Source organism: Ornithodoros turicata, chromosome 1, assembly GCF_037126465.1.
Source record: "Ornithodoros turicata isolate Travis chromosome 1, ASM3712646v1, whole genome shotgun sequence".
In the NCBI taxonomy this organism is placed as follows: domain Eukaryota; kingdom Metazoa; phylum Arthropoda; class Arachnida; order Ixodida; family Argasidae; genus Ornithodoros; species Ornithodoros turicata.
The window spans coordinates 45488389-45509931 of record NC_088201.1 but is presented as its reverse complement, the minus strand read 5'-3'; the positions used below and the strand labels follow the sequence as shown (position 1 = coordinate 45509931).

The window sequence follows — 21543 nt, the reverse complement described above, 5'->3', positions numbered from 1 at the left end:
CGACGGCCACTACTCTTTGCCCATTGCGGTAGCTAAATAAAGTAAGTTCGGCACAGGCTTTCAATCGGACAAATCGTGAAGCTTTCACGCCTGTAATGATACGTGTAGGCTCAGAGGCGGACTAGAGGAGAGGAGGAGTCTTCGTTCGTTCACAGCGCGCTTATGTAGTGTGTGATCGGGACCTGGTGGACGAAGAGAGACTCCAGGTTGACCAAGCTGAAGTTGGGTCAGTAGCATTTCTTAATGGGATGGCTCTCACATGGCATCTCTCCGTAATTTGTATTCACTACAACTCTTGCATTATGACAGCTTCAAGTGCAATATTCTGGTTAATCAGACTATTACCGTAGTTGTGATTCGCGGGATACCAAAGCGGCGTTGCGTTCACAATAGAGTTTTAATGTACCGTACGCCATCACCTTTACGTACGTAAGGGATACCGTTGGTGCTTCTGCGCACGCGCAAACCATAAAGAGAGCTTCGCGCAATGCGCAGAACCACAACGCTATTCCTTACGTACGCAAAGGCGATAGCGTACGGTGCACTAGAACTACTAATAACCCAAGGGTGACAGTGGCGGCCGAATATGTGGAAGTCAGGGTTATTTCCAATCAATGTACCGAATTTCGTCGGCCTCCGTCAAGTAGCAGGCCGCTAGTGGCACCACTTAGCGGTTTGAAGATTTTGGTTATGCATACTGGTGTGAACGCTATGCACGTATTCTAGGCGAGCCCGCAGAACGTATTGTAGGGTGAGCAATACTTTGTGGAGCAACGATCGCAGAGGCGTTGCTGCGGAATCATTCGACTGGTGGCATTCCCTTATCTCCGTCGCGAGAACTGTCGTGAACGCATGTCACAGACAAGCGTATGAGAATAGACCTTCTATCGCCAACTGTAGGATGGGACAAGCGTTAGCTTGCCCACATCACGGTTCAAAAATAGACCACAAAACAGCAACCGCCTGAGATCCCTCAGAAGCCTTCATTGGAATCGCAAGCGCCACCTGTGGCACGCAAAGGCTCGTAACTTGGAGCACCTTACAGCGTTATGAGACAGCCTGAGGCGAAGTTAGAACAACAACAACAACATTCCCGGTGTGAGCAGCAGCAGCGTTAGCCAGGGTAAACCATAACCGAAGCAGACGACGGAGCAGTGTCCCTCAAAGTTCCCATGCTGCTTTGCGCCGCGCGCTTGATGGCGCACGCATCTTTCTAAAATCGTCTATTACCGATGCGGTGATGCTTCTTCCTTTTTATTTTTATTTTTCGTAAGCAGAAGCTTTCTTCCGGAGACTTTCCTATGCTAACGTATCCTGTTTATAGACGTGGAGGTATTGCTATGATTTATTAAAATCTTTTTTGAAGGTGTAGCATTCGGCAGGCTGTGCGGTGACAGCAGGCTCGTAATGGTTCCTGATTATGAGTGGTACCATCGGACACTTTACGTCACCGCTCACGAGATCGGACACATGTGAGTAGCCGAAGCAGGCTATTACCTTCTGCACTTGCGTCCAGTTATTTATGCTGATATTTGTTGCACAAGAGTTCCTAACTCTTAGTGACTCTTCCTGCCGCGTTCTTCATTATTTTTGTTTTGTTTTAGGCGCCCCTTTGAACAATATGACCAGCTTCCTCGTGTATTACGAAGACCTGCGCTCGAAAAATGGTAGTCGTAGACAGCCAAACAACAACATTAGTTTAATGGCGCGTTGGAGAGTTTGATCGCCAGGGGCGATACTCTACCCCATTGCTGGCGGTAATTTAGTCAAATGGTAGGCAGCCAAACAGCCCACTTGACCATTAATAAAGGGGTGCAGATTTGATTCCCGCCATTCAACCATCTTCCATGCCGTTTTCAACGAGTGCCATATTTTGATCTTTCTTGTCCTGGGCTCTTCGATGCCGTGTCAGTCCATTTTGCGTTCCAGCCTCAGAATACAGTAGTTAGTTTCTATCAAGACTGGCGCGCCGAGCAAACACTCCATAAACGAGTCGCTTGTGCCTGATTTCAAACAACGGTACACAATTATATTTAGAAAACACTGCCCGTATACACGGCAGTATGACGAACGCGTATTATAATTAATGTTTGACACAAAAGGTCCTACGTGTCATCGCTCACCTCTGTTTTTCTTGGTCTGTCTTTACACTGTGACCCCCTTATTCGAATAATTCATTCTTATAATCCTGTGCAGGGTTGGCGCTCAACACGATAGCGCTGGCGAACTTCCCATATGCAAAGGTGTTCACGGCTACATTATGAGTGACGACGATGGTAAGGGTCCAGAGAGAGTGCAATTCTCTGAATGCAGTCAAGTCTATATCAGGCAATTCCTGAGGTATGTGTCACAATCAGCTGACCGAAGTCTACATCATCTACAACCCACAAACATGTGCCGTTGTAACATTCTAAGGTGCAGTGCCAGATCTCTCCATAATTTTTCCGCTGTTTGATGCAGCGGAGCGGTTTGTTGAACAAGCATAATTTGTTTTTAAGCGATAACTTAGATCAGCACGTGCGATGAAATCTCTCACCGTCTTCCCAAGATCCCCTTCCGAGAATGAGTTAGGCCAGTTAGGTTTGCTCCGCTTCATTACGACATTGTTAGATCCCCTCAGCTGACGTTATGGAAACAGGCTCGGTCGAAGCGGCCTATGGAAGGTGTGTTCGAAGGCACATAACACGGCGCCCCGTCCGAAACAGACGAATTTTCAATGGCAAATTAGAGCTCCGTGGCTGCAGGCGTGGCTCGTGGACCCGGGCTTTGGGTGCTTCGCAGATTGCAGCTTTTCCTGGGCGGTTTAGCGAAACCAAATGCATGGGGATAAGACAGCAACGAAGATATCAGTTACAGGAGCAAGGGAGTGACATCGAGCTCGAAAGCAAAAGCCTGCGCCATTCATTGAGCGATCTACCAGGACCCACCGTGCACAATGTTTTTGATGCACGGTGTATTGTCAGTGCGCAATTTATTTTACAAAAACGCCACGAAAAAGAGAGTCATGAGCGGTATGGTGTGCCCTTGGATGCACGAGTCCATTGCCCTGTGTGACATAATCAGGTCCGTGCCGTATCATCACCGTAGCGAGCCGCCAAAAGGTTTCATTTCGTGCTGAAAATTCGTCTGCTACGGACAGAGCGCGATGCTACTTGCGACGGACTCTTCACGTCACGGAATGTCATCAGCATCACTCATTCACTTGCGGGCTCTCTGAAGGAGGGAGAGGTTTGGAAGACCTCGCGCCCGGCGCTACAGGTCAGCTACGGTCATCTTTTTTGCGCAAGGGCACGCATTGCTTGTTGCACAATACACACCGCAACCGAAAACGAAATATTTATGGAGCATCCTTTAAGGGACTAATAAAGTGAAAAGATTTCTCTTTCCGGAATGAAAGAAGTCGTTACTTCGACACCAACACGAAAGGAATGGGATTCGTCCGTTGCATGGTTCGGGATTTATGAGCGAAAGACACCGCAATTTCAGGGGTACAGTGCGGAGCGTGTTCTCATTGGTCTCCTCAAAGGATTTACCCAATCATCGCCGGAGATCGTTTGAGAAAACCAAACCGCTGGTCCTCCGCATTGTCCTGCTTCTTGAGAAGGAGAGGCTGAAGGAAACCTTAAATTGCAGGTTTTTTCGCTCAAAAGTTACAAATGACGCTACCCATGAATCCCGTTCCTTTTGTATTGCTCCCAAGGTAACGGCGACATTCATTCCACAAGTTTTGGCACTTAGTGTCCTTCTATTGTGCTACCACGCACTAAATCTGATGCTTTCAGAGTCTTACCGAATATGTCATTTCAATCCATGTGTCTCACACTGTATTTTCCCAAACTATTGTTCCTCTCTCTAAAGCTGAAGTCTCGTAAAATTAATTTCTAATACTGAGAAGTATGACGTCATGAGCGCAACCTGCAATGTGTCTGACAAACTTGTTCCCGGAAGGTCCATTTCAGTCTTCTCTCCACAGCTACTGGCAGACTTCCAACGTTTGGTGAAGTGCAAAGACGCTGGCGTGGTTGCTAGGAGGGAGACGCAAACTCTCGATGACGTCACCAAAATTGGGATACTTCGAATCTGTTTTGCATACTAAGTCATTGAGCGAGGGTTGCTTCGCGATGCTAACGCGGAATTTAAAAAAAAAAGTCATTGAGCGAGGTTCATTTCTAACACGAAATAAAATAAATATCTTTTTACCTGCTTACTCTGGAGGTCGGGCAAGATGGTCGGCGTCCAGAATCACAGGGAGCGAACAAAAAAGAAAGAAACGTGGAGACAAACATACACAAGCTCGAACTACCAACTGAGGTTTATTGAACGAATACGAGACGAATGAAAGACAGGACGAGGGAGGGGGAGGGTGAAGGTATGGGAAGGGGAATAGAATCAAGCCACCAACGAAATTAAGGTCGTCCTTGCAAAGGTCAACAGAAGGATAGCCAATGCACCGTTGGCCTGCCCGATGTATGCTGAAGGACTCCAAAATCTCTCTGGCGCGCGCCTGTTTGTTTTGGCCCATAGGGATGTTCACCTGGAGTTTGGCAGCGCGACACTAGCGTCGCCTTTCTCCCCTGGTGGTACGGGGAGGAAAAATTTGAGTAGACTCGTAATGCGAAAAAATGTGATTACATGCGCTGTGCACGATCTTCCACCTGTTTCCGTGCAATATCTGAGAATGTATAGCCCGGAGAACGGGAAAAATAAAAGCCTGGGCCACGTTACTGTGATAAAACGCACGAACAGCACAAAGAACACCAGAGCGTACCTGTATCATATCTGTTTTTCTTCTCTTTTTTTACATTCAAACTCAAGCTGATAGATGCGTGACTCTGCAAGCTTATAAACTTGAGCTGTTCAGCCTCTGTATCTTCTTCGTGCCCCACGCTCAGGCTTTTTTCATAATGAATTTCGTCCACCAGCTCGCCTGCGTCTACGCCATTCTCTCATAGACGTAGACCTATGTCTAGGGTTGCGTAGTACTATGTGAAAATCATATCTAATGTGGAATATGCATTTTTTATTTTTTTTTTATTCTTAGTTACATATTGTACAGATATAGGTGGAACAAATTCCTAGATAACCAGTGCTTACCAAGCATAGGAGAAGTATGAGATGTCGCGAGTGCATGTGAATCCGAAAACCATCATACCTACGCAGGATCCACCGGGAGTCATTGCAAGTGGTCCTTAGATTATGAAAGTCGTGTTGTACTCGAGACATATCTCTGCTTAAGTTAGTTCTCATACACTGTCAAGTGTCTCAAAGTCAATAAACTCAGCCGCAACGGCATCTAAATTCTTGTTCTGATGACTGTTCTGATCTGACTCCCATATTCCTCTCTTCCGAAATAGTCACGGATATGTGACAAGTGGTAGCTTGGGTTGGAGTAAGCAAAGAGGGAAAAGAAAGAACGTAATGCTCATAAACAGAGCCGACTACTGGCTGCTGACAAACATTGGTAGCGCTGGCTCCATTCATTTCATAACTCATTACTCCACCTGCTCTAACACCCTCTTTGTAAACCTGAGTAAAGCATTTGAAACCAGAGATACCCAACTGTATGCATTCAGGCTTTATTCTTCAGTCAGGTTTCGCTCAGAGCTAGTAGATCTACGACACCTCACCTGGGAGGCACATTTTACTCGTATTTCGAGCCTGTCCGAGAATATTTTGCCATGCGCCGAGAACGCGCCGCTGTCGACGGCTTACCTTCTTCAGACTTGATGGGGAAACAATCCTCGGTCCCTTTCGCCTTATTCAAAAGCGCAACACAACTTCGTCATTCTCACACAGCACATACCATGTGCGTGATGAGAGAACACGATACTTTGGAAAACTTAGCGCAATCGCCACAAGTGGTGCTGATTGCCGTAAACAGAAGCGCCCCTCTGGCCCAGCCGAACAGCACTGTGGGTAGTACCTCGAAATTTAGTGATCGAAATCCCCGTTGCAAAATAAAACTACTGTAAATAAATGTTATCTGACTATGAACAGTCGCGCACGGGAAACCGCCAACACCGAACTTAGACTAACCTGGACAGAAAAATGCAAACACCAAACTTGAACTAACCTAAGCTTAGCCTGCTAAAATGTGGCATTCGTTCGCTAAAACGACTTGGACAGACATCGAAAACTCGTTAACTTGAGGGTGGGGGATATATTTATTAGAACAAAGGGGAAAAAAAGGGGGGAAACGTCAGCCAAACGTGACGCCGGCTAACTTGAGTGGTTAAATAGTGAAGCAGTGTTTTTAAACATGGCATATCATTTCACAAAGCAATCGAGCATTTTCCTTGATTTTTCTTGTTTCAAGAACGTGAATTTCGAGATCGGGGATTTCGCAACCGGGAGTATCAGGTGACGGTTTCTGTGTCAAAATTTGAGAACTAAGAGTGAGAACTGAGGGACATTCAGGGGTTCCGAAGATACAGGGACCAAGGACCTGTAGTTTATGATGGCGGTTACTTCTGCTAAGAATGTCGTCAAGACTTCGTCAGAGAAGGGCATTCACATCAGGAGGTGGTAAAAACGTAGTAAGAACAAATGCCTTTGAGCGCATGATTCTAGGTGGTGTAGTTTTTTTTATTATAATTCAATGACACGTTTTCTGGGACACCCTGTAGATCTTCTAGAGTGACAGCACCGCAGTGACAGCATCTGGGAGAGTCAACTTGTCTCAGGCGGTAACGCCACTCAGTTGTAAAAGCCACATCGAGTCGCATTCTATGAATTAATGTAGCATCTTGACGAGAGGAGGTCCGTGGAGGAGGAGGGAGGAGGAGTGTCGTTGGGAGGAACCCGAGAGGTCTGCCTGCCTGATTAGGCGGCATGTTTCTCGGGAAGGGAAAGGTGGTGGAGAGGAGGAGAGGAAAGGGTGAAGTAGAAGACCGAGCGGAATCCGCTCGGGGGGAGGATAGCTGCGTCCATGGGCCGACTTCAGGGGAACTGTGCCGGCATACGCCTATTACACATCTGAGGGAAACCCAGGAAAAACCCCAGACGGCACAGCCGGCCCGCGGATTCGAACCGCGGACCTCCCAGTCTCCAAGCGCACGCGTTACCGCTGCGCCACCGGAGCTGGTAGAGGAGGTCCGTGGCATGCGGAAAGCGAGCATTTGACTTACGAGAATGCATGCGGCGGTTGAACGTATCTGCCTGATCAGAAAGTTGTTTTTTCTGCCTAATTTTGAAGTTGTATACTAGTTCGTGTAATCATAACTTTCCTTGTGCGCATGTAGCGAAGGCATTGGCCCAAAATGTTGGAAGACTAACTTCGACTACAGTGACGTCATCAACCAAGGAGAAGAAAGCCGTGGACAACAGGAGTTCCTTAATACATACTGCAATGGACGGCGTGCTCATCTGGTAAGTTCGTGACATGCATTATTGGGAAGAAAGAGGATGAGGCCAAATGGATGCATTGTAATTACAGTGCGTCACTGATGCCACCATCATCGAACTTGTATTAATAAAGCATACTTGCACACGTAGATAAAATTTTTCCTACCTGCAACAAAAGGAGGGGAAACTTGCAGGGCGCTTCAGTTCTAATGTTTGACGGGCGTATACGCCCGTTCACTATCCGTTCACTATCCATGTTTTGTATACAAAATGTTCATGTTTTGTATACAAAACATATCTCGACTACAATACACTTGGGAAGACGGCTTGGGAAGGGATTGTGCACCCGAAACATATCGATAGCAGACAGGATGGCGTATTTGTAGGCCAGTTGCTGGATGAACCCCATAATGTAAAAGCCTGAGTCTGGACACACAGAGGCTTTCCACCATTGGCACATAAGAAAAAAGGAGAGCAGACTCGTCGCCGCGCCTTCTTTGACCACCTTAATCACCTGGATTCTTCTGCAAACATGATATGGTCTTTGCTTTTGCGGTCTTCGTTTTTTGAGTCGTGTGTTCGTGTCGTCCCTCTGTGTGCCCAGACGTAGGCGTTTACATTATGGGGCACAGATCGCTGTATCGAGGTCGTGACAATATTGGAAAATCACGAATCGACAGATATAGCGAAAAAGTGTGATGGGACAAACCGTCACGTGTTCACATGGCAACAGACTTGTACACGTTACTCGTAAAATTAATTGCCGTTACTACTATTCTTATGGCAAAAGTATTTTTTACTATTACTTCGATCGCTACTTTCGATACGGCTAGTCATAGGCAAGTAATAGGACTAGATAAGTTCATGAAATTATGCATACCTTGACCAGCTTTCTGAGACTGGAGTTCATTGGTTTTGAACAGGATAGGAATTTTTCTTTATGTAAACAACATATTGTTTTCGTCTTTTCTCTCCATAACGATAAACATTTGCAAAAAGCTGAAGCCACGGCGAAGGACAATCGCAGCTACGAACTCAGTGTTCTGACCAACAACAACAACGTCAAGAAAAATAATATCGAAAGAATGAAGCACGAAGTCAGAGTACCTATTTAGAACGTGAGCTTTCGGGCAGAGTCTGCCCTTCTTCAGACAAAACAAGCAGTTAAAACATTGCTTGTATAAGGAGTGGGACCGGTGAGAGAAAGAATCAAAGAACAAGAGAGAAGCAACGCAAGGATGAAATCACAAAGAACAAAACAGGAGGATATACATTTGATAGATATCTGACGCCAAGACCGTTTGAAGAAACTTACACCACTCTTTCCGTTTGTATTTCTGCCGGCCGCGTTTGTCCGTTGAAAAGAAGTGAATTCCGCGAAAAAATTACTTGTGCATTCAAAAGTTGGACAGTGACATGTTGTTCCTTTTCATCAGGTGGTAAAGCTGGCCGCTATGTACATTTATACCATGTGGAACCAGACTGTGAAACTTTGCAATTAAAAACGATTATCTATCCTTACGCTTATAATCGTTAGTGAAGCCGGATTCTAAAATTACAATCTTTAAATCTTCATTATAGTCGTGACCAGGGAGATTGAAATGCACAGATATGGGAGTCTGTCGTTTACGAACGATGTCACCTTTGTGTCCATAAAACCTTTCAAGCATGGAATTACAAGACTCTCCAATGTACTGTAAACCACATCTTGAGCAAAATATTGTGTAGCAAATGTTATGTGTTATGTTAAATGTTATAACAGTTTAAAGGTTGTCCAATTTTGAACTCAAAATTGCTGGCGTGATTTTTTATTCTAGTGCAAGGAAAGATGTGTTTACAAGTTTGGCATCGTTTCCTATTACAATGGGAGCAGCCTGAGGGCTGTTTTTGTACGTTAGAGGAAGAAAGTATGTCGCGGATGTTACGGTGGCGCCGGGCATACTCTGCCCGAAAGCTCACGTATTAAATAGTTACTCTGACTTCGTGCTTCATTCTTTCGATATTGTTTTTCTTGACGACGTTTCATCAAGCTGTACTGCGTATTATTTTACCTTCTCGATCTCAACAACAACAACAACAGATATATTCTGATGATGAAGTGGGGAGGTTTTCCACTCTATAGGAGTGGAAGGTCTGACCAACCTCTCTGTGCATCTCCTTCGAAAGCGTTGACCCTTGAAGTTTTCACAATAGAAGTGCTGAGCTGCGCTACATTCCAACTGAGGAACTCCCGGTGACTCACTGTGTCGGAAGCTTGACCTATGCTTGGAAAGCTATTAAATTACCTCCTCTTATTGTAGTGGAAACCAAGGCAGATAGGAAAGGCTTTGATGGAGGCTGTGCGTTGGTTTCGTCTATGAATTAAGCTGAGTCGGAAAGTAATTAGTAAACGGTCACCCAAAATTGTAATCAGATTGTTGATAAATTACTCGCTCGGAAAGCTAATCGATTATTCCCAAAATTACTCAAAAATGTAATGGATTAGCAGTAATGCAATTACTTGCACCACATTACGTACATGGTAAACACACCTTGTTAACCGTATGTCCCAGGCAACGACGTGGTTGCGGAGACGCTTCAAGTAAAATGCGGAAGCATATCTGATTTTTCTTTTCTGATCTTACGCTGCTGGTCCCGGAAAAAATGGTCCCGCGGGGTTCCGTGCGCCGAAAAATACAGAGCGTCGTTGTGGACAGCTGATGAAACGGATCATAGCCGATCAAGTGATACCATTCGCCCTCCTGATTTGTTGAAATTGGAAAAACTGCACGCCATTCAGTGAGGAACATAAAGTGGCTATATTCGCTGCAAGTCTGTTCATTTCTTTATTTTTACTTTATTTTGCTGAGTACAGACGACGCAACAAGATTAGGGAGACATTCTACAACAACAACAACAAATAAATACATAAATCGTGACTATGACATGGCGAGATTCTACAAGGTCCTGCTACCTTCTGCGTATTTCTGGCAGATAGGTTTGAAAAATGATACAGGCGTTCTTTTATAAAAGAAGTATTACAGAGTAGTGAGCAAAATGGCACTTCACCTTCTGTACTCGTACCAATGAAATTAAACAAAATAAACGCTCTAAACTGAGCTTACTATCATGAGGCTCCAACTTCACGCCCAGTTTTGCCGTTGTTCTCTTATACTTTCTATGTCGATAAACCGTATCTTCAGCAGAAACGGAGTTGTAAGGGCAATGAAACAATGAATGGGAGTGGGTGTACAGCTTTTATTGTCCATAAACATCGACAAAGAAAAGATGCAGGGAACAACTGTAAAACCCGTGTCTGACCAACAGTAGAAAAATACTAGCATCCAGCGAACGATATCGCTAGCGAACTAGTGAAGCGAATGATATCGCTTTTATGTTACTCATTGAATGGCGTGTAGATTGCATTGTCCATGAGCACATGAAAAAAAAAAAGAGAAAGAAACTACGTCTCCCCAATTTCAGGCGCGGGCGTCTGCGGGACCATTTTTTCCGCCCACACAAACAGGGACCTTTTTTCCGAAACCGTATTTTCCGGTACCATTTTTTCCTACATCCGTCAGAAGGTGGGGGCAGAGGGGCGGTCGCCCCCTCTCCCCCGGTGCCCCCCCCCCTCCGACCTTTAGCGCTGATGGTGCAGTCACGCCATTTTTCATCTGTGGGGTAAGGTGGGGCAAGATGAGACACGAGCAAGGCGCGACATTTTTTGCTCCACGCCGCCTGTCAGAGACGCGGTGCTCCATGTGCTTGAAACTTCACTCATAGGTGGCCCTGCATGTCCTCTTTATTGCATGTGAGAGTTGCCCGGATTGGTGTATGCGTTGAAGAGAAGTCGGTTACTTCTGCCTGGGAATGTAAAGACCCGCCAAAAAGGCGCGATTTTCTGTAGTCCTTTTTCTTATCTGTGCAGCGGTCTTTCTCAGCCTTATTCCGTCAGTGTAAGTTCACGTCCTATTATGGTGTCGGTCCTACCGGTGTCGTTCAGATATTTGAAAAAAAGTTATGGATTTCTGTTTGACCGCGGCGAACATAGGACAGCTGATTCCAAACTGAAATAGTCAATGAGTTCGCGCACGGCTGACCGACTGTGCCCGAAAACGCTTCGGAATCGTCGGTACTACGTCGTTCAATGGTTGTTTGTTCTGTGTTCATGGTAGCGTCGCGGACATTCCACACGTGGAGACCCCAACCAGAGGTCACAGGAAAAAGCAACTGTTCGGGTGACTGTTTCATGCTCGATGCGGGAGCCATAGAACAGTTTGCCATTACTTTTAGATGTCCCTATACTATTGTTCATTCATCTCCAGAACAAAAGTTCCAAAATAGTGACCTATTTTCAATTATAACGTCACACGTTTCGGTAAATTCCGATTTAATTCGATAAGCACCCTATGAATTTATTTTTGTCTGGTTTGTGCTCAGCCTGATTTTTCTCATAACAAAATTTGTACTTTGCAACCCCAGTGCACCACAGCAGCACACCAAACATTTTGACAAACAACACCATTCGCAACACGAATGCATCTAGTACGTTCGAAGCAAACCACTATCCGTTACCACACCAGATATTCCAGAGATTCGCTCATTAGTTCATTCTTCGCATCACCCCCACCAGCAATGGGGTAGAGTATCGCCCCTGGCGATGAAACTCCCCATTCATCATCTCACAATAAAGTTGTTGTTGTTCCAGAATTAAAATTGCGGGGTTTACCAGACACATGCTTACTAGTGCATTAGATCGCACCCGGATGCGCTACCCAGGGGACATTTTTTTGCGCCTGTGACTGCTCGCGCGGGAACCGGACATTTTGGTGCACGGACACTTCGGTGCACGGACACTTCGGTGCACGGACACTTCGGTGCACGGACACTTCGGTGCACGGACACTTCGGTTCACGGACATTTCGGTGCGCTTTCTATTCGGCTGGGCAAAAGGAAAAGGAAAAGAATTACAGCAGAGACTATTTTTGCCGTTCGGTACTCACCATACATTCAGAATTTAGCAAGCTTTCGCTGATGCGTGCCTTTATTGCAGAAATATGTTATTTTGCCTATGTTACTGCGTTCTTCCGTGCACTTGTCTCCTTGAAAAAGCGCTTCGAATGCAGAGGCGGACAAACGCACACCAAGTATTTTACGTGCTTGTTGTTTTCGCAAGCTATGTATCGTGTCTGGCCACAACTTTCAGCAACTAAAGAGGGCGCTTTGCGATTTTCAAGATGGCGGCGGAGAGGTGACCCCGGAGTTGTTGTGTTTTATCAGTATGTGTGGTTATTTCTCTGGGTCGCGATCAGTCGTGAGGACATAGATATGACATAAAACCGGAAAAGAAGAGGCAGTGAGCTTCCTTCTAGTGCTGTTTTCGCTCATATATGCTATAACGATTCGACCAGATTAGGATGCGTCCTGCGAAGACAGGCGTAGGTCTGTAGTGGAAGGGGAAGACGTCCTCAAAGCAGCCCATGCTACTGCGGGCTAGTATATTGCGCAGAGTATATCTACACAGGTAGCGGAACTCCCATAGTCCCCTGCGTCTTCAGAATGACGCCATGATAGAGAACGTCAGCGCCATCCATCCGTTGCGCGGACTACTAAGATTGTAAATAAATGACGTCAGAGAAGACGTCAGCAGTATGAATAATAAGCAGTGCATAATTAGCCATGGCACGTTTACATTCGCGCACTTCGTTTGCGTTGTATTCCCTTCCCCTTTTCCTGACCGAACCATACTGCCATATTTTCCGGTGTATAACGCGCACCCCTAAAAACGGGCCGAATTTGAAAAAAGTTCGATGTATTACGCGTACCACAATGTTGCTGCAAACTTCTGTACTCCCGCCAGTATACATAATATACAAAGGCGGTGTATCATATATGGATATGCTTTATTTGAAACGCATTTAGTCAAAGCTGTTAAACTCCGATGCAACAGTATCAGAGTCATAGTATACTTCAACCTCCTCTCCGCTTTCGGTTTCGCGTCCCTTCACAATCACGCGAGCCTTCTGAAATGCCTTTGAGAACGCCTTTGAGAACGTGTTGTGTGCGTGTTTTCCTTTGTGCTCCTTGTCTCAGGTTTTTCGTCGTTCCACAATGTACCAGCTCGCCTGCACCCTAGCACTTTTACCGTTCTCAAATGAATTCAGGATTATGGACAGCTTTACAGTATCCTTAAGCAGTATCATGTTCAGTGCCCTTTCGCCAGTTTTGTGAACTGACCCAAAGAGGTTTTGGGGAAAGCCACAGCACACCCTGGAAGAGGCTAGAATTTGTACGTCAACCCATCGTCAACCCCCGTCAACCCACGTTGACCCGAAAACGAGCTCTGCAGGAAAATATTTTCGTGAATAACGCGCAGGACCTCTTCAGAGCACTTTTTTACTGTATAACGTGCGCGTTATACACCGAAAAATACGGTAATTACCCAGGGCAACAACACCAGGCGAGAACAGAGAAAAATAAATCCTATCAAGTTTAATGGCACGTATCAATTGGAAATACGCACAGTTATCACAGATTTTGACTAGCAAGGTTCGCTTAGGGTCCATTTCTCAGGTAGAGCTATATGTGCACGTAGTGATTAGACGTTTGCATTTCTTCAACGAGTGGCCATAATGGGTTCATTGCAAAGAAACATGACATCGTTGGTGCACAACTGATTCCTGCTAGCACTACACTCACGCCACCATGCAGAGCCGTAGCGACGAGGGCGGGGGGGGGGGGGCAGGACTAAAGCGGAAACGAAGCAAATTTGAATGTACTATCTCGGCAGTGCAAATAAGCGTTTTCACTTCTTTGTTTACGGGGCTCTACGGGGATTTGCCCTGCCCCGGGCGCGACCTTGCCTCGCTACGGCTCTGCCACCATGTCGGGTCGCGCAATGACGAATTATTTTTTTCCGCGGGGCCAGTAACAGGGGATGCACTGTATTCATCTGTTCGCACGTGTTAATCGTGGTCTACATCTCCGAGATGTGAAGGTCGCTTTCTGTTTAACCGAAAAAGTGTACAAACTCCGTGTTACATGGTGCGGACACACGGCACGGACACAGAGATGCACGGATACACAAGGCCTTCTGTGACTTGGGTGGTAGATGATTTCGTACATGTGCAGGAGAGGGGCAACAGATAACTTTTTCTGCATTGAAATTATGAATAACCTATTAGTGCGCACACACGCCATGCCCATGTTGTAAAGCCTTTTGTTTACGATCGTACCTCTACTACCAACACCCAGGACCGCTCGCGCCCTATGATGATAGCCTTGCCGATGGGTCTGATTTGGTATTCTCGCTTGTTTTCGCTACCAGTTTAGATATACCTTGTATTGCGCGTGAAAATGGCAGCGGTATGTGTGTCCCACTGTATCAGCACACATGTCATAGTCTAACCTTGTTCGACCTCTTCCTGCTCATGGCCCCCTATTTTCGTTTTCGTTTACTGTCACGTCCTTCTTCCACACATTCTGCTCATTAAATCTTGAGTTGAGAGTAGCGCTTCATCCTGTTTGTTTCTCTGTTCCTCGTTAGAGTCACTTTCTCGCGGTTGAACTTCGCAACATGAACTTCTACCAACTAGCAAATTATCCGTTCTTATGTAACGTATCGTTTTTCAGGAGATTGACACTGATTCACGGTGCATCTTAACATGCTGCAATCAAAGAAACAAGAAAAAGCCCAAGTGTAGCCCGGAGATAACTCCAAACGGCACCATCTGCGGCGACAATAAGGTACCTTCAGCTCTTTCGTTATTTGCAAATGAAACACTTCAGAATAAATGTACTCGTATAACATGACCACGGAATTCTATGGAAAGGGAATATCGTTACGAAAACATCTTACATCTGTATACACACCAGAAGCGTTCTACAGCTAATATCTGTGACATGTATATATATGAGTTTGTAATTCAATCGTCGCCATACCAGCACTGGCGAGGCTGTAACCCTGACGGGAGGAAATCATGCTATACATGACCTTCTGGTGCCACCCACGGAAACGTTGCCTAGGACCGTACTGCTGATGATGCGCAATAAGTCTGAGGCGGTTGTCCAATGCTGGTCCATCCACATGGCTGGTATGGCGACGTTTGAGTTACAAACTCACATATTACGTGCAGCCAGTAGAACACTGCAAAGGGTCGCGGGCTGGCCCGAAAACACGAGCCCGGTTGCCGGCCTCGGTGGATCAGTCGGTGGCGTGTCCGCCTGCTGATCCCAACATCGCGGGTTCAAACCAGGCCGAGGACGGTGGTAAGTTGCCGGAAGGGTACAAGTTGCTCAGTCACGCAGTCTTCTGCGAGGGACGCTAAATGTGGTGTCCCGTGTGCCGAGATTGGGCAAAATTAATCCACAAACTCGACCACTGCGGCGTCGCTCATGATCACAGTTGTCTCGCGACGTAAAGCGACGTAAAGAGTTATTATTAGTAACCCGATCCCAGCACGGCCCGCAGGCCGAAATCTGGCTTCAAAGTGGTTTTGACTGCGAACTCGGGCCGGGTTTCGGTTCAGTCCGAGAGTGCTCAGGCCTGAGTCGGGTCGAGCTCTTGTCAACCATTCTTTCGCATTTTTAATCATCGTTCGTTTTGAAAACAAAGGAGCCGGTGTCTGGGTCCTTCCTCCGTCTTTCTGCTAAAACACTGCAACGCGTCGGCTTCGCATTATCGACTTCGCCATGTTGAGGATCACGCCCTATAAACGCCGTGCACTGCAGGCGCATGAGACTCGACGCCAATGTGTTGCAACAAGCACAAACCGCATCAAAGGTTGCGCTTGCGCGTTCCAGGTACTGCTTGCGACATACTTGTCTGGAATCTCCAGCCCGTGACTCACCTGTCCCCTATCGGCGGTGTCGCGCGCGAAGGACCCATAATATTATATCGCCTCCGAGGGGAGGCCAGTCCTCCTCAGTTAACCGAGGATGCTGCTGTAGAGTGTACCACTGCGCCAATCTACAACGTTGCAAGCTCGTCGGCCCAGACAGTGTGCGCGCTCCGATTGGTCGACAACGTTTTGAAATCGCATTTTGTACGCGCGCATGTGCGTGCAGCGTCCCGTCGGCCGTTTCAGCAGTTTCAGCATATAGTTTCGAAATAGCTCGCATCGGTCGGCACGGCGTCCGTCCTCTTGTGTCCCGTGTTTCGGTGATGTCAATCGGCAGAACAGTTTGTGGTTCTACGCGTGTTGTGCTGTCCCTGGACACGACTATTATCCCACATACAGTCTATCAACTACGGAACTGGAATGATTCGTGGGCTGGAGCGGTTGGAGCGTGAAGAACGCATACGGGCGTCGTCTGCAGTCGGATTTTGAGACCTGACAACAAAGACAGGATTACGATTACGTGCCACACAAGTGCATTTTCCACTCTGCAAGCAACGAAAGAAGATGTTCATCATAAAATTGGCCGGCAAGGAGCCCTCTTGTATCCCGTGTTTCGGTGATGTCAATCGCCAGAACAGTTTGTAGAAGTGTCCGCTGGTTTATTCATGCGTCAATGTGATTCAACGTGTGTTGTGCTGTTCCTGGACACGACTATTATCCCACGAACAGTCTATCAACTCCGGAACTGGGATGCTTCGTGAGAAGGAGCGGTTGGAGAGTGAAGAACACGTTCGGGCCCCGTCGGATTTGGAGAGCTGTGTTCGTTTTGCTTCAAGTTCGAACTTATAGTTACAGTGCGTCAGCAACGCAGTGGACTTTGTGTTCACAGTGCACCCATGTATCAGATCTTTCAATCAGTGCTTTGTGTCAAATAAATATTTCTTTTATCCAAAAGAAGCTTCAGTTATTTTCAATATCGGGTAACGGCGGTAGGAGTGAAATCCGGTAGAAGTCGATGGTAGCCAGAACCGATCGAAAGGTCAGCCAAAGTTAAGGCTCCTGATTGGCCGACTGGCATTGCATAATTTCTACAACGTCGCACTTTCATTGGTCGTGTGCCCGGTGTTGTGTGAATCATCTCAAACTATGGGGAGCTGTTGGAGCCTGGGGAGGCCGTGCTTCACACAACGCCGCCAATCGGGAGAGATCATCTGTGATACTCTAGCGCCTAATGCGTATCTGCTAGCATTCTTTCTCCCCCTATACCTATACTAGCAGACGTCGCCCAAGGCCCAAGTATCACAGATGATCTCTCCCGGTTGGTGGCGTTGTGTGAAACACAATTTCCCATCGGAGGCGACAATGGTACGGGTCCTTCGCGCGCGACACCGTCGATAGGGGACCGGTGGGCCACGGGCTGGAGATTCCAGACAAGTATGTCGCGAACAGTACCTGTGCTTTACTCTGTATTATGAGTCCCTACCTCTACGGTGGGGATTGAACTTGCTGGACGGACGCCTTACAAATCTGCCTATGCAGCTGCGTGCCGGGCTTCGGCCGGGCCGAGTTTTCGGCAGCCGGATAAGCCTCCGTGGCGTCGAGTACGGTCTAGGCTGGGCTGGGCTGAATTTTCGGCAGCCGGGTCGGGCTATAGGGTCGGGTAAGACTGGCTGCGGGTACGGGCCGGGTCGGGCTGGTAAATTTAGGCCCCGTGCAGTGCTCCCCCTAAGGCGGTTTCCTTTTCCTTACATGTATGTGTAGTTACCATCATCTTATGTACAGACTAATATGTAAGTAGTACAGTGTACGATTTTCCATATTTGCATTTCCAGTACATGCACTACTGAACGTCAACATTATATTCGCACAAATGCTTTGTCACCGAAGCACACAGAGGACCAATGGAGTCCATTTATTTCGTGGGTTCTTCATCTCCACCAAATGCCTCCCCTGGAACTGCCCTCAGATAGTTAAAATGGCCATGCACCCCCCATCCTTGTTTTTCCAATCACGTACGACAGGGGGATTCTGTTACGACCCTATTATGTCTTGCATACCTTTTAGATCACTATGTTACAATTTGCACCTAGCTCTGATATATTAGCGAGTCTTCTCAGCTAACCATGGCCTGTATAGGACGCAGATGGCTCAAGGTAGACGAAATATCGTTGGATGTATCGAATTTAGATATACTGTTCTAGCGCTTAATAACATTCGGATTCTCTTTTGAGGCGGATGCCTCCCATCGGTCTCCGCAAACGAGTTGCCCAATCATCGCGGGGAATCGTTTGCGGGGACCAAACGGAGACACCCGCGTCTCTTGAGGAGGAGAGAAGGAGAAAGTATAAATTGCGGGTTCCTTCGCGTTTAAATCACGAACAATGCAACACCGACCCCGTTCCTTTTATATTACTGTCAAGGTAACGACGCCCCTCATTTTTTAGGATAAATTTTTGCACTTTAGTGCCTTTTTAAGGCGTACCCCCGAGGTCAATGGCGAACATACGTGCAAATGTACACCTAAGCGGTTGAATTACCATTATGTATCGCTGTCTAATGTTGTCTCGCAAGAGGTATATTCAGAATTTGGGAGAGGCTTTTCCGTCAAGAAATATTTGAACTAATGATTATGTCTGGTTTGCCTTTCACGATAGGTGTGCTTCAATGAGGTATGCGTGGATAAAGAAGAAGCCGAGAGGTCCTATCTGTGAGCTACGAGCGTCTATCGCCCTGCCCGTTCTGTCATGTTTCCTTGTACAACAAGACAGATGACCAGTTCCATGAGGTCTCTGGTTATACCCACCATGGCTGTGACAAGTAAACGGGAATGTGACCAGGACGTCGGTGCGCTCCGGATACGTCACTATATAGACGTCATTTTTTCGCAAATCGCAGAATCATTCGTCATGTAATTATAGTTACAATAAAAACCGAGAAGTATATAATAGACGACGTAACGAAGTGCATATAAATATTTTTTTTCTCTAATCGTTTCCTTCTTTACACGCACTAAGCCCTCTTGTCAGTCAGGAAGTGCCTCAGATTATACGACCCATATTCCCGACCATCCGTATGTGCTCTCAACTTGTTCTGAACTGAACCCCTGGAAGTGACGCAGGATACTAGCATGCCCCATACAAGGCCGACAATATACATTTTTTACTAACATTTCCTGGGAATACGACATAAATACACTGCATTTCTAGGGCCTATTTGCGATATGACACTAGCCGCTCCATGGCGTGACGTGGCTAACAGCGCAGTGTAATTGGGGTCATAATATATCCTGTACTAAGGACGAATGGGGTAGTTGGTAACGGAACGACATACCAACGCAGCGCAAACAACAGACTGAGAAAACGACAGGACAACTGCTTGTCATGTTAGCACCTGTTGTGTACTGTCGTGTCTTCAGTCTATTTTGCCTGTGCTGTGTTTCAGTATGTTTTATGCCATAATATACAGAGTGTCCACCGTAACTATAGAAGTAATTTTTAAACATAGAAAAATCACTTTTTCCAAGTTTTAACCAATGGCGATATGTACTCTACGCCTAAACGCACAGGCAAGCTTCTGTGTCGATGCATTAATTAACGTCCGTTAATTAACTTTTTAATTATCCAAAGTAGGAGACTGACCCAATGAGAACGTCGAATCCCTTGGGGACACTGGTAACATTACCGTTTTCAGAACACAAATTGAAACAGTTATAGCGCGACGAAAAGACCGGGAAAAAAGGCAATCTGGTGGTTATTTTCCGACGCGCCAAGTAGAAGCGCTCAATTTTTCTCTTCTGTATGCGGGGGAGGGAAAACGCTGTCACAGCAGGGGTAGATTCCATGGGGACAGATTGCTGCGACAGCGTCCACCCCCATCCCCTGCCCCCGCATACAAAGGAAAGGGAAAACTCGAAAAAAAGGGGGGGGAGCGCTTTTACTTAAGCGTCGAAATATGACGACCAGATCGCCTTATTTCCAGGCCCTTTCCTCGCTCTATAACTGTCTCGATTTTTGTTCTGAAAACGGTAATGTTACCAGTGACCCCAAAGGATTCGATATGCTCATTGGGTCAATCCCCTATCTGATAATTAAAAGTTAATTTACGAAAGTTAATGCATCGACACAGAAGCTTGCCTGTGCCCTCTTAAGATGGGCTTTTAGGCGTAGAGTACATTAGTATTGGTTAAAACTCGGAAAAAGTGATTTTTCTTGTTTTAAAAATTACTTCTAGGGTTACGGTGGACACCCTGTATATTGCCTAGCGACAGGGAGAAAAACCGGAGACACGGAGACAAAAAGGGACGAACACCAACACGTGTTCGTCCCCCTGAAGACTGGGAGGTGGTGGGTTCGAATCCTACCGCTGGCTGTGCTGTTTGAGGTTTTCGATGGGTTTTCCGAAGACTTTAAAGATGGCACAGCTCTCCCTGAAGTCGGCCCACGACGCATACTAATCCTCCCCTGTACCCCACTTTTCCTGTTGTCCACTCTCCACCTGTCCACGTCTCTACGCCGCTCATAGCCACAGTTGCTCCGCGTCGATAACACGCAATCAAAAAAAGAAAATTGGAAAGGGAAGAATAGCCGAAAATTCCGAGCACGGTCAGAGCACTCAGCATCTAGAGTGTCCTTGATACGGTGTTCTCGGTGCCTGAAATTTGGCAGACGTCTGAGCGTGACGAGTTTCTGGCAGAGGACTAGGACAAGCAAGATGTCTGCACCTTTTGGAAACATAACACCAGTCGATATCCTAGGCTGAGTAGTCTAGCGGAGGTCTGCTTTGGCATACCGGCCGCTTCCGGTGGCGTCGAACGCCTTATTTCGGTGGCCGGTGCAATGCAAAGGGAGCGACGGTTCTCACTTCTCCAGGCTACAGTGGAAAAACTCATCCTCGTGGCTGAAAGCGTGAAGGGGGCAAAATGGGCAGGAAGCCGGAGAAATTCCACGACGTAGCCATTAAAAGCTCACTCAGCAACACGTATTTCTCAATGTGAGTGTTAGGACGTTTGTTCCTTCATGCATTTCTGCGCGCTGGATAAATAATTGGTGTTAGAAGCACAATATAAGCTACGAATTATGACAGAGATTTCCTAACTGACGGCGCCATTGGCCCTCTCGTCGCTAGTATGTCTACATGCCAATGCCGCGAAGCCAACTGCAGCAAGCAGAGAACGACACATACCATCACCACATGCCATTGCAAAATTCTAGCATCGTGACAACAGGCATTTGGTCACCGGACGACAGGTTCACAACGACACCGCGATCGGCGAATTCGAGATATGAAAAATTAAAGACATCGGAGGATGATAGCAACAGTTTTGAAAGCATCCAAAGGCAAGCGTTATGCAAACATCGCCTCTTATACTTAAAGTTTATGG

At 46.7% G+C, this 21543-nt stretch overlaps 2 protein-coding genes across 3 annotated transcripts in view; one reads left to right on the top strand and one right to left on the bottom strand.

Moving 5' to 3' along the window:
• Positions 1-19110, top strand: part of LOC135378152 (venom metalloproteinase BumaMPs1-like) — a 43709-nt gene extending 24599 nt beyond the window's left edge. For both annotated transcript variants that reach the window (XM_064611062.1, XM_064611061.1), the window contains exons 10-14: positions 1367-1472; positions 2197-2340; positions 7242-7368; positions 14956-15069; positions 18818-19110. In XM_064611062.1, the coding sequence (XP_064467132.1) occupies positions 1367-1472; positions 2197-2340; positions 7242-7368; positions 14956-15069; positions 18818-18874 (548 nt within the window). In that variant the 3' untranslated portion in view covers positions 18875-19110. The remainder of the gene's footprint in view (positions 1-1366; positions 1473-2196; positions 2341-7241; positions 7369-14955; positions 15070-18817) is intronic.
• Positions 1-21543, bottom strand: part of LOC135398612 (leukocyte elastase inhibitor-like) — a 208054-nt gene that overhangs the window by 119643 nt on the left and 66868 nt on the right. The window lies entirely within an intron of this gene.